We start from the raw sequence: 12,633 nt of genomic DNA on the forward strand, positions 1-12,633 counted from the left end.
TAAAAACATAATTAAGCCGCTATTGTGTTCAATGCTTTAAGTTTCCGATGGGCAGTTTCATTAAGCACAGAATTAAATGACAATCCAGGCTCTTCAATTGCTTTCAACACAAAAGTACTTAGCTGTAACTTTGAGAAGTGACGTTAGCCAGGGCTTCGTCATTAGCTCCACTTTTGTTACTCTTCGGACAGATGTTTGGTAAACACTTGGCCGCCGTCTTTAGAACGCCCAGTGCTCGCACAAGGAAAATCTGCCCCATCTAACAATGCGAGACTTGTACTGGCGCTTATCCCAAACAAAACAAATGAAACCACAGCACAAAGCGCCCTAGAACAATTCCTCATGCAAATGTCAGTGTGCTGGAGAGGCTGTTTAAAATGCATTGGATCAGCACGGCGAGAATCAATCTGCTGCTGCTGTAGTAAAACATGGAATTACTGTCTGACCTTCTCCGCCTATTACTGTGGACGCCTCGGCAATAAAGGGAGCAGAGGCACATACAACACGTACATATGTCCCGTGATATTCGAGACGAGTTCACTTCAGGTGCAGCTTCGGTTTAGTTTATGTCATCTGCCTGTCAAACCAGGCTTTTATAGGCTGAGAACAAATCAGAACAAACCAGACACAGCTTGTGCCTTTATATATTACCTGTGCTTAAGTTTTATTGTGTTTATTGTATATATTGTTACTTTACTTGTACAGCACTAAGGTTGTTTTTAAATGTGCTTTATAAATAACATTGACATTGACATTGACAAATGTGTTTTAAGACATGACAAGTTGATGTAGGATTCATTATCAAGCCCAAAACGGTTTATTTACTCATTTTCTAACACTTGCTGTAAATAAAATGGTAGGGGAGAGTGGGGGAAGTCGAGCCAGTGGGTAAGTTGAACCATTATATTTTGAAAATGTAAGATTAGAGATTTGAACTTGCAAGAATTTTTATTTTTTTTAATTGGCAGTAAAATTACCACTTTTTTAACTACATAAAGTGAATATTGGGCTTGATCATCAAATGGGAAACACTCAACTGTAAAAAAAAAATTAAATAAAAGATTGTATGGTATATAGTGTCAATTTAACCATTTAATCTGGTGGTTATTTTTTTGTTTTTTGTTTCTAACACCCCCAACACACACACACTCTCCCCTAATACTTGACATGCCTGCATTGAATGTTATAGCGAATATCCGCTATATTTGTGACCAGTGCTGTCAATGGAGATACATCAGTGGTCAATGTTGAGAGTTTTATCTACCTTTCTTCCTTAGTATCTTTTTTTTAAGTCAGAATAAAAAATAGACCAAACTCCCCCTTTACGATGCTTATGTTATGATGTTCCGTCCACAAGCGAGAAGGAGATTTGCAGGAAATAAAACTAAAACGGCGTGATTATTCACAAATAACATATCAGTATGTAGATGATGTAGATGCCCAACTTCTGTGCTACAACTGGTGGATTCATCGGACAAACTATAGTGTTTTAATTCTCCATTAGTTTATTATACACTATGTGCCAGTATTCCCAAAAATATCCGGGGTATTGGAAACTTCCTTTTAATCAGAAATGCTGTAAATCTGGCCATACATCAGAACCCAAAAAGTAGTGAACAGGAGTGGTGAAACATCTCTGCTTTCTGCCGCGTCCCAGAAAACAAGCCCCTTAAATAGCATGATGCTAAAATATTAAAGAGCGGAGGTAAAAAAAAAAAAAAGAAAGAAAGAAAATGTTTTGGAGCCCGTGCTTATGCGCTGACAGTGTGGAACAAAAGACGGGGACGGTGTACAGCTGCTGTTCTGAGCCACAAACCACGGGTCCGCACATATTCGGGGATTAGCTGATTTCTCTCCGATATTCCGCTCGCCACACTTGAGCGTGATAAACGTCGGGGATAATCACACTTGGGTAGCCAACAGATCCGCTCTCCGAGTGGTGAGAAGGCGCCGTGAAGCCAGGCCTCTGCCACAGCTGTCCAGAGAGAAGACGCAAGCAGCCGGGACGTCCTTTGAGAGTCAGTTTTAAGAGCAAAAGCTGCTGCTGTTTACAGATATAGATAATAGAAAAATGTGCTACGAGTCAGGTATAAATGTGTGGTTTTGTTGACATATTAGTGAGGAGATTTAGCCTATCTTTTTTAGTTTTTGAAAAAGCTAGCTATTTTGGTAAGAAAATCTGTAAATTTGTCTTGTTTTTTGGGGTTCAAAACTCAACAAGGCCATGATTTAGATATTGAAAAGTACACGACTGGGAGAGTTTGTAGTTATGTGAAGATGTTGTCAATACAATGTGATTAAAAAAAGCCTCCACTACTTTGGTTTTATGATTTCCAACTGTGGAGAAACGTTGAATCAGAGCAATATATAAACAGCTTTTTGTTTGTTTGAGTTCAGAAGACAAAAATCAGATTGCCTCCTCTTACTTTTATCAACTACTATTTTTGTCACCAATTTGGTCGACCTAAATTCTCTTTCTGACTGAAACTAAACGTAATGGAGGCTAAAACTATGACCAAAGTTCCGCATTTTACTGATGAAAGTGTGTTTCAATGAAAGAGTCCCAAAACCATGGAATTCAACATTCCAGGAGCACTCAAGGAACTCACCAAAGACGAACACTAAAGCTCAAACAAAGTGTGTTGCTAAAATGAGCGTGTGTGAATCCGCGCAGTGTCGCCGCGCAGATGCTTTCCCCTCCGGTGCCACTTGTGCTGAATATATAGAGCAGCACTTCAAAGACTTGCCCTTCATCTCCAAAACCACTGAGTAACGTCGGGCTAATTAAAAGCAGTTCACTGGTGAGAGCGCGCACGACTCCAAACCAAATGTGACCGGAAAGAGTCCGCGCAGCACGCCCGCTTAAACACCACTCATAAATTAGATTCAGGGAATAATAATGTCGGCGCCAACGCTGGGGATATGCAGAGGGTGCTCTCTTCCACTGAGAAGAGCTTTTCAGCTTTGTCCACGAGGAAATGTTTATTTTATGAGGATTTAAGCCATCAGACATGATCAAAGGTTTGAGACGTATTGTTCTTGACCATAAAGTGTATACTTTATATAAAGGCTGTACACAGTTTGAACTTGAGGAACATTTTCAATACTTAAATGAGGATAAGTATTCTGCCAGCGTAGTTAAACAAACAAAAGCAGATTGCACAAAGATTAAAAACAAAAAATGAATTCAAAGCCATGTGATCTGCTCAGTAATGTATGGAATTGTTTATTCAGCAGCTGTTTGAACACTTATGTATTATGCAATACTGTCTTTATAGAGCGTTTTAATTTTTGTTCTCTCAAAAACAGACTTACAGCTGTGCTTTGACCCACTCGCACATCTTTGAGTGATCTTTGACTGTTTTCCAGTGGCTATTTTTTCCAGCAAAAATATATATTACTTGCTAAGCTTAATCCTCTCATCATGAAATAAAAACAATGGCCACTACAACCACATGGGCCAGTTCGTATGGAGATCGTGTGAAGTCCAGGAAGTGAAAATACTGGATATTTTGTTTCAGCAGTTTAAGATCAACATTTTCTAACCGACAAAGTGTAAGACAGTGAAAAAGATGTGTTTGCCATTATTATCATTACCTCCAAAAGCATAATACTCTCTAACTAACTGTGCTCAGGTTTGACCTCGTGGCCAACGGCGGCGCCTCCCTGACTCTGAGTTATGAGCGCGCTCCGTTCCCCGCCGTGCAGCGCACCGTGTGGCTGCCCTGGAACGTCTTCCACGTGATGGACACCGTGGTGATGAAGAGAGAGGCCAACGACATCCCCAGCTGCTACCTCACAGGCCTGCTCCGGCCGAATCCGCTCATCCTGGCCACGCCCCTGTCCACTCTGTACAAGACGTCTGCAGAGGACAGCCCCATCATCCCCGAAACACAGGTACACCAGCTGCATTGCACTTACCACGCACCGCCGACAACACATTGTTCAGAGAAGGATAGACTAGGTGAAATCTTGACCGTATCGACAGTTTGTTTCGCACATCCAACTGTGTTTGTGCTTCACTCAGACATGCATGACCTGCTCGACCAAACTACACAGGAAAACCACCATAACCAGCGTACTAGCTTGCAAAAGTCTATTTTACAGACCCTTTTAATATGACGTTATTAAAGAAGAACTAAGCAACTTGTTTACCCTAATAAATCCTTTTCACAGTCCCTTTGGGGGTAATATAAGTCTTTCATCTCCCCCTGGTGTCTCTGTCCAGAAAACCACCCTTGCAACTTTCGATGCCTCCGGGTCGGAGGCGTAATACACACTAATAGAATCACAAAGAAGAAGCTAACAGGATAACAGGCAATGCTAGCTGCGGGCTAGCGGCACTCAAACAGTGTTTACAGCTAAGTTTGAGTGAAAAACAATATCTCAATTGTGTAATTGGGTTGTGGCACAATGTACAATATCCCTCTATGTTACTTAGTTCTGCTTTAAAGCCATACTAAGTAACTTGTTTACCTTAATAAATCCTTTCCGTAGTCCCTGTGGGGGTAATACAAGTGTTTATGGGATGATTGGAGGGTCTTTCATCTCCCCCTGGTGTCTCTGGCCAGAAAACCATGTTTGCAACTTGACTGCCACCGGACTGGAGCCACCAATACACACGAATCATGAAGAAGAAGCTAACATGCTAACGGGCAAAGCTAACTGCAGGCTAACGTCACTTTAAACAGTATTTACAGCCAAGTTTGAGTGAAAACACGTATTTCCATTGTATAATTGGATGTACTATATCCCTCTCTCCTTCGCCTTTCCTGTCAGCGTAGTATTTACTCTCCAAGACAATTAATAAGTTAAAAAAAACGTAACTTGCTACTACACCTGCAGTTGCGCTTCTGGCCTCTAGGGGCATGAGTTACTTAGTTCTGCTTTAAGTTCAAGTCTTGTAAAGCCATCTCACTGAAGTCACTATTCAGCACAGACAGGCATGTGTTTCATTAGTGACTAGCGAACAGAATCAGCCCTGCAAAAGCTTTATTTAGGCGGACTGGAACATGACAATACTGAATACATCAAAGAGAGCAGCCATTCTGTGAGAACCATCATCATTTTCTGTCTTTATTATTTTATCAAACTCTGAATCCATGGATTTGTCTCCATGTGATTGTAAACGCACCGTTTAAGAAATGCACTTTGAAACGATTCAAAAGGGCCGAGATCACCTGCAGATGACACTGCCTTTTCACGGTCGCTCCCAAACACCACGCTTCCGATCTGATTATTTTTAAACGACTTCAATTTGACCCGCATTTTACACGCCCCCATTACAGGACGGCTTTTGCGAGGAACACACAGACAGAGACTAATGATAACGCCGCTTTATCTCCCCTTCGCCGCGGCCTCTCCCACTCATTTCCAACAGTCAAATTCGCCCGTGCCTTTGAGCTCTGATTGAATTGTGGCGACTCCCCGACCGTTAAGCCATAAATCGTCTCTCGCCGTAGCGCTGATAAATACCGACGGCCCAGACGCAGCGAGGTCGCGCAGATTTTTCTTTGGTTTGTGTCCATTTGGCGCAAAATCAATGTTTCGATGTGATGCTGACGAGACTAATGGAGACACGTAAAGCTTTCCATTTCCAAGAAGCTTAAAACCGGACACTTTTTACAATAAGAAGTTAGAGAGAATTAGAGAGCTGTCGCTATTAGAGTGCTGGATTTAGAAGTTTTGGATGTTTAATTTTTACAAAGTATTCACATTGTCTGAGCCACAGTGTTCTCTTGACTCATTCTGAGAAATTTTAGTTTTTAAATGAAGTCTTTTAATCCTGACACAAGCCCAGTTTATCAGGCATAACTGTGAGCAAAAGACAGTAAAAAGAAATATTATTGCAGGAAGTAAATGAGTAAGACTCTGTTAGTTACTGAAATTTCCATTCGCCATAAAACGTATTACCTAAATATACACCTTTTGGCTACAGTGTCAATGTAAATCAGTGCTTCTCCATTATTTTATGTTACTTCCCCCTTAGGAAGAGGAGAACATTTTGTACCCTCTGCCTGCAATGATTTTCTGACTTTTTACAGATCAGGGACAGTCTAGCGCTACACTCTTCAGGAGTGTATTTATTAGTCTTACCGCGCTCGTACCGCTCTGCTGTAGCCCTTCCTTCGTGTTGCTTCCGATGCATGCAGTCATTTAACAGCAGCAGTTTGCCGCGAAAGTTTAGCTTGTCTCCCGCTGTCCAGGAGAACGAGTATGAACGGCGAGATCGATAGACGGATCGGTGCGGCGTCAGCAGTGATGCGGTCGCTGTATCGGTCTGTCGTGGTGAAGAGTCGGGGGCAAAGCTCTTGATTTACCAATTGATCTACGTTCCCACCGTCACCTAGGGGCCTGAGATTTGGGTAAAAGGACAAGATCGTGAATACAAGTGGCCAAAATGAGTTTCCTTCGCAGGGTGGCAGGGCGCACCCTTCGAGATCGGGTGAGGAGCTCAGTTACCCGGGAGGAGCTCAGAGTAGAGTCGCTGCTCCTTCACTTCGAAAGGAGCCAGCTGAGGTGGCTAGGGCATCTGTTTCGGATGCCTCCTGGTTGCCTCCTGTGGGAGGTGTTCCAGGCATGTCCTAGTGGGACAAGGCCTCGTGGAAGGCCCAGGACACGCTGGTGGGACTATGTCTCCGAGCTGGCCTGGTGTCGCCTCGGGGTCCCCCCAGAACAGCTGGAGGAGGTGTGCGGATCGGAAAGTCTGGGCATCTCTGCTGAGACTGCTGCCCCCGCGACCCAGAAGCGGAAGAAAATGGATGGTTGGATGGAGGATGGATGGATGGAGGATGCAAACGTATTGATCCGGCTGTGCTGTGATCGCCATTTAATAACCGTATCTTCGCGAGTATTTCACCAATCTTCACCACATAAACACCAATTTAGAGCACATGAGCAGGAGCACAGCACTGTGGGATCTCTGAACAGCTACATGCGGACAGTAAATGTGCGTTTTTTACCTTAAAGGGGCAAGATGCAAGTTAGTCCTGCCACCTCAGGTCTTATGCGTAACTGCACTTTCTATATTAAGCTCGTGCATGACGGCACTTCAGACCCGAATTAACACCTTTTTGAGTGACAGTGCAGGATTTTAGAGGCAGTTGTGGTGAACAGGTCTGAGCTCATTCTACACAATAGGACATGGCTGGAACATGTAGGGGAAGGAAAATACGTAGTTTTAACATTTTTAAAACTCTGTATAGTCCCTTTAAATTACAGGAGATCCCCTCTACTTCGAGGTGTCGGGCTGCTGGCGTCGGTGCGCACTTACACTTACACTTTCACATAGCGGGATGATTGTTGTCGAGGTTTGGCACGTTTTTCCCGAAAGAACTGAAGCGGCTTATCATTCATTCATTCAGTCATTCATTCACTCAACCTTTATTAAGGATACAGAATCCTGGTCCATAGTATTAAAAGAAAACTGCTAATAAACATAAGAGAAAGTTACATCATACATTATTGACACATATAGGCAGGAGCACCAATGCTTCCAAATTCTTGAGGTAAACCCTTTTTTTGGGGCAGACCAACGCTTGTATAATACAGTTAGACTGATTCAGGGCTCTACACATCCATAAATAACAGTGTGACTTGGGCGTAAAGTCTTTATTTGGCTTCACACTGTCTGCTGCCAACGACACTGTAACACACCCGGTCACACGCCCCACTATTTGAGAAAGACTGATGTAGATAAACATGTTGAGAGAAAATGTCTTCCATATTTGTGCTACAAATGAACGGCTGCGACTTGATCAATATCAAGCTTGAGGGAATAATCATTAATCTTTAAATAATCGAGCAACGCAATGAAAAATTCAACTGGACCGATGCTGACGGAGCCGATATCAGGGGTGTGCTTCTTCAGGCTCCAAGGGGGGAAAAAAAGTCCACATCTTTAGACAAGTTGAAACTGTCTGGAGCTGGTTCCACTGTTTGATGGTTTGAAATGAGAAGTCTGTCGGCGCAAAGGCAGAGGATCTTTTCGGGATGACACGGTTTCTGCGAGCAGTGGAGCGAAATGTTCGGCTTGCTTCATCAGAATAAAGTTTAATGCTTTTTTTTTTTCTTTTTCTATGGAAGTGGAGCAGTGTCATCAACCATTTTGAAAGCGGTTCTTAAATCAAAACAGAAAGTAGGAGTGGCCCGAATGCCAAGAAGCATAAATAAAACATAATAATATAAATAATAATAATAATAAGAACAGCTGGACTTAACTAATAAAGAGACATTCTGCCACTTCATAATCTGGGGGATTTACTAAAATAAGAAAAGGTTTTGCTCAATTAAGGCGACCCACTTGGCAGGTGGAAACATACCATAGATAATTTTAATGTCAGAGTTCAAATATATATTTTTTAAATCTCCTTCCCAGCCTGATTTATTGAATTTTGAAGCCCAAAATGTTCATGTGTACAGATTTCTTTCACTATTAAGTTTAATCAAAAACCCTGAACATTTTAAAAACTAATCAACCACAAATTGAAACCTAGCTCTATCCGAGTTTTGGTGCTGGAAATACTGACAATGCCTGATTTTCATAAGAAAAAATATATGACTTGCAATACGCTTTTCTCCTCTTCATGTCAGTAATCTACAGTTAAGGTTTCAAATAGATTTTTCCCCTATTCAGCTGCAGTGCCTCGCCTCAGTAATAACAGTCTATTCTCTTCCTCACGTAGCTCACCATCTGACCGGTAATTACGTTCCCTGCAGGTCCTCCACGAGCAAGTGGCCATCCCGGGCAGTGACCTGAACCTGGTGTACCTGAGCTCCAGAGCAGCTGGCTACAAGCCCATCCTGAAGGTGCTGCTGACCCAGGAGCGGCTGCCCTTCGGCCTGATGAAGGTGCACCTGATGGTGGCCGTCATGGGCCGCCAGTTCCAGAAGTCCTTCCCCGCTTTCCCAGACCTCTCCTACACCTTCATCTGGGACAAGACGGACGCCTACGGCCAGAAGGTGTACGGGCTGGCACAGGCAGTGGGTGAGGCCCTTGTTCTTAAATCACTCTGAGGCTACATTTACTTTACAAGCTTATCCAACGGACTACAGTTCTATTAGGAGTTTCATCATACTTTTACTTTCACTGGAACCACAGTCTGTCTCATGTAAAACACTTTCCTCCTCACTTTTGAAACACATTAAATATAGATACGTTGCAAAAAAAGAGTAGGATTTCAGCTGATTACGTAACAAACAGCAGTAAAAGGAAAAGGAATGAGAAAAACAGGTACTGAATACAGACCCACATTTAGCCGGATTGATTCAGCTTGTTGGGAATTCCATTGAGAAATAGCCAGAACAGTGTGAGCCACATGGTGCATTGACATCAGCGTAAAGTCGGGCGTTTAGGTCTTTCTTGTTTATGTTGAGTCCGTTGAAAGAGTGGACTGTTTTTTTTTGGCTCCCTTGTAAAAGTTACCAAAGCGTCTTTTTTGGATTCTCCGCCCCGGCGTTCTCTGTCAGATCCTCCTCGAGCCTTGAGGCAATCAGCCCAGTGTGAACTAGTGCAGAGAGGAGAGAAGCCAGAGCCCGGTGTAAAAACTATCCATGTCTAACCCTGGGTACGCTCCACGGGGGCGGATTTGATCTTCTGTCCAACATTATACACTTCTTAGGCTGCTTTGAACGCCAGCAGGGCCGTTTCTAGCGAGCGAGGGTTGGGGGCAGGGGGGCTTATTGTATCGTAGTCACATAACTAATTTTTTTTAAAACGCTTCACATCTCCGGAATATAATACAATGTAGAATGAACTGGAACAGGTGTTTTGACTTCCAAGAAATTCACATGACTGGCTGTCTCTTTTCATAAAGTTGTGCACCCGTTTTCTCTTTCTGTGTTATTGGGTTTGTTCACTGGCTGACAAAAGCGTGGCTCATGTGCTCGTACTGTAGGCTGACCACTGGCGCTCTCCTCACTGTGACTGCACATTTACACAGTCAGCTCCCATTTGCCCGAATAATCCTGTTTATGCAGAGTTAGCGTTTTCACTTGACGGTAGCTCTTTGTCTTTTAACGCTGAACTGATGCATCACATTAAAAACCCTGTTAATCTGCTGGAAGACAAAGTCAAAATATGGCTGTTTTTGGAATGACAACAATTTTTTTAGTGTTAAGTGGTCTTTTTTTTATTGCGTGAATAAACTTTGCCAGATGATTGTATATGAATGGCCTGGCCTCATCCTCGGCTGGCACAGAGGAGATACGAGACAGATTAAGTGAAGCTAAAAACAACTGCTGCCAACTATTAAGAAGGAATTAGTAGTAGTGGCAATGACTGTCTGGAGAGATTTTATCCACTTTTTTAGACATTTAATGTGTTGCAATGTTGTCCCGTCTTCAAAAACATACCTTTAAAGAAGGGTTGGGGCATATTGTATCGCAATATAATTTTTTTATATCATTGTGGACACGATATAATTTATGTTACGCTCAGCTCCATCTGAGCAGCATAAACACTGACGGTAGAACACAGGGGCAGGTGCTTAAAGCAGTGCTAAGCAACTCTTGCCCCTAGAGGCCATAAGCGCAACTGCAGGTGTCGTAGCAAGTTGAGATTTTTTAACTTATTAATTCTCTTGGAGAGTAAATACTACGCTGACAGGGAAGACGAAGGGAGAGAGGGTTACTGTGCATCCAATTATACAATGGAAATGTTTTTTTTCACTCAAATTTGGCTGTAAATACTGTTTAAAGTGACGTTAGCCCGCAGTTAGCTTTGCACGTTAGCATGTTAGCTTCTTCTTCGTGATTCCATTAGTGTGTATTGGTTGCTCCGGTCCGGTGGCAGTCAAGTTGCAAACATGGTTTCATCCCATTAACACTTGTACTACCCCCACAGGGACTACGAAAAGGATTTATTAAGGTAAACACGTTACTTAGTACTGCTTTAAAAAGTAAAATGAAATGAAGGATGTAAACTGCTTCAGTAGATCATATTTCCGAGGAAATCAGTATGCCTAACAAAAAAATGAATGAAATATCTTTGCATTAATCTTCCCAATAGGAGAAGGCTGGAATTTTGAAGTGGTTTGTCTGTTGTCAGTTGCATCGTCAAATATATCGTTATCGTGATATTTCTTTTTTATTTTGTGATTGAGATTTTAGGTTTCATCGCCCTGTCCTACTTTAAAGTGGACGTATCCTGCACAAATGAAACTTAAAGTGCACATGACGGGTTTGAATCCCTTTGTAATTGTGACTTAGTTTGATGAATAATATCTCTGGAAAGTATTAATCATAGTTTTACTTCAGTGAAGCAGCAATTTAATGATTAAAAGTTGGTGGGGAAAGTTTGTTTTTGTTTAAATCTTTGTGTTCGTGGCAGACGGCATCTTTGGGAGGGGGAAAACAAAGAGCAACGAAACAACTAACAACTCTTTCACCTAATGTTCCACACGACTTTAATACTGAATTATAGATGTATTTTCTAACGCAGTGGTTCCCAAAGTGGGGGTCGTGACCATAGACATAATATTAATAGACTACGACTCTTCACTTCTCCCCATTTGCCATAAAAAACACGTTCGAGGGGGAAATCGTGGCGGATTTACAGACTCCTCTTGTTATGTTCCTAAAAAGGGCATAAGGGCGGGATCTTCACTATAGACTCGGCCCTCATGTGACATGTAGTTTAGTCGTAGCCACGCCCGCGCCATTAGCCCTAATGCTAACGGCCTGTCAATCAAAGTCATTAGTCATTAGTATACGAGATTTCTAAAATGTTCCTTATGAAAACCAGCCTGATTTCTTTAATTGTGCAATACGAGTACCGTTTTTTCACTTCTAGTGGACAATACACAGTGTCAAAACATTATAAAGGACTTGTGTACTGTTGTACCCGATGTGACTCCTGTCCTATATTGGGATTCACAGCCAGCTAAACTCTTTCCTGCATTATCTCCTCCAAGGAACAGGCACATGTCATTTTGGACAGGATTTAATTTGCAAAAAAGTGTGAAACTGAAAAAGACACAAATACACACATGTATTAGTGACTAAAACACAAAGATAAAAAGCAGAAAAAGTGTATTCAAAGATTTTAGTTAGCTGAGTAGCTCTCGGAACTTATAGGACACATCTCTTAAAATGGTCAATAAAATTAAACAACCTTTACCAATAATGAACTATACCTGTTCTAAATATCACATTAATCAACAACACTTACTAATATTGCCACTCAAAGGGCTAAAAATGGGTAGATGGCTTCAGATGGCGCACGACTCAACAGCATTGACATTGTTTACTTTTGTGTGCTGGGGATCTGTGATGCCACCTATGGGCTGAAACTAAATTACCCAAAACCTAACGCCCTCTAGAGGACTGGATGAACAAAAAACTAACTGTATCAACACAACTTGACTTTATTTGTGTGTGTGCTAGATGTGCTCATAGTCTGCCCCAAAACATCTATAAAGCGTGACAAAATCTTGAAATATTGTCTATGTGAAATCCTGTATAAGGATAAGACAGTGAGGCTGATATAGGAAACTGCCCGAAGCTCGGCCTCTTCAAGCACCACCAACACCTCTCGCACACAACACTCACCCAAGCACTTGGCATTCCCTCACGGCAACCAGGCCCCAAAACGTGCTCAGGCGAGATTGAGCATTCAGGAGATGCACACTGGAG

The 12,633-nt window shown here is 42.3% G+C and overlaps 1 protein-coding gene across 7 annotated transcripts in view; it reads left to right on the top strand.

The window, feature by feature from the left end:
• The window catches only part of LOC306963634 (teneurin-3), a 360,281-nt gene that overhangs the window by 262,605 nt on the left and 85,043 nt on the right, over positions 1-12,633 (top strand). For all 7 annotated transcript variants that reach the window (XM_079557215.1, XM_079557217.1, XM_079557216.1 and 4 more), the window contains 2 exons: positions 3,636-3,897; positions 8,719-8,986. In XM_079557215.1, coding sequence (XP_079413341.1) covers positions 3,636-3,897; positions 8,719-8,986 — 530 coding nt within the window. The remainder of the gene's footprint in view (positions 1-3,635; positions 3,898-8,718; positions 8,987-12,633) is intronic.

This window comes from Gobius niger (genome assembly GCF_951799975.1).
Source record: "Gobius niger genome assembly, chromosome: 5".
In the NCBI taxonomy this organism is placed as follows: Eukaryota; Metazoa; Chordata; class Actinopteri; order Gobiiformes; family Gobiidae; genus Gobius; species Gobius niger.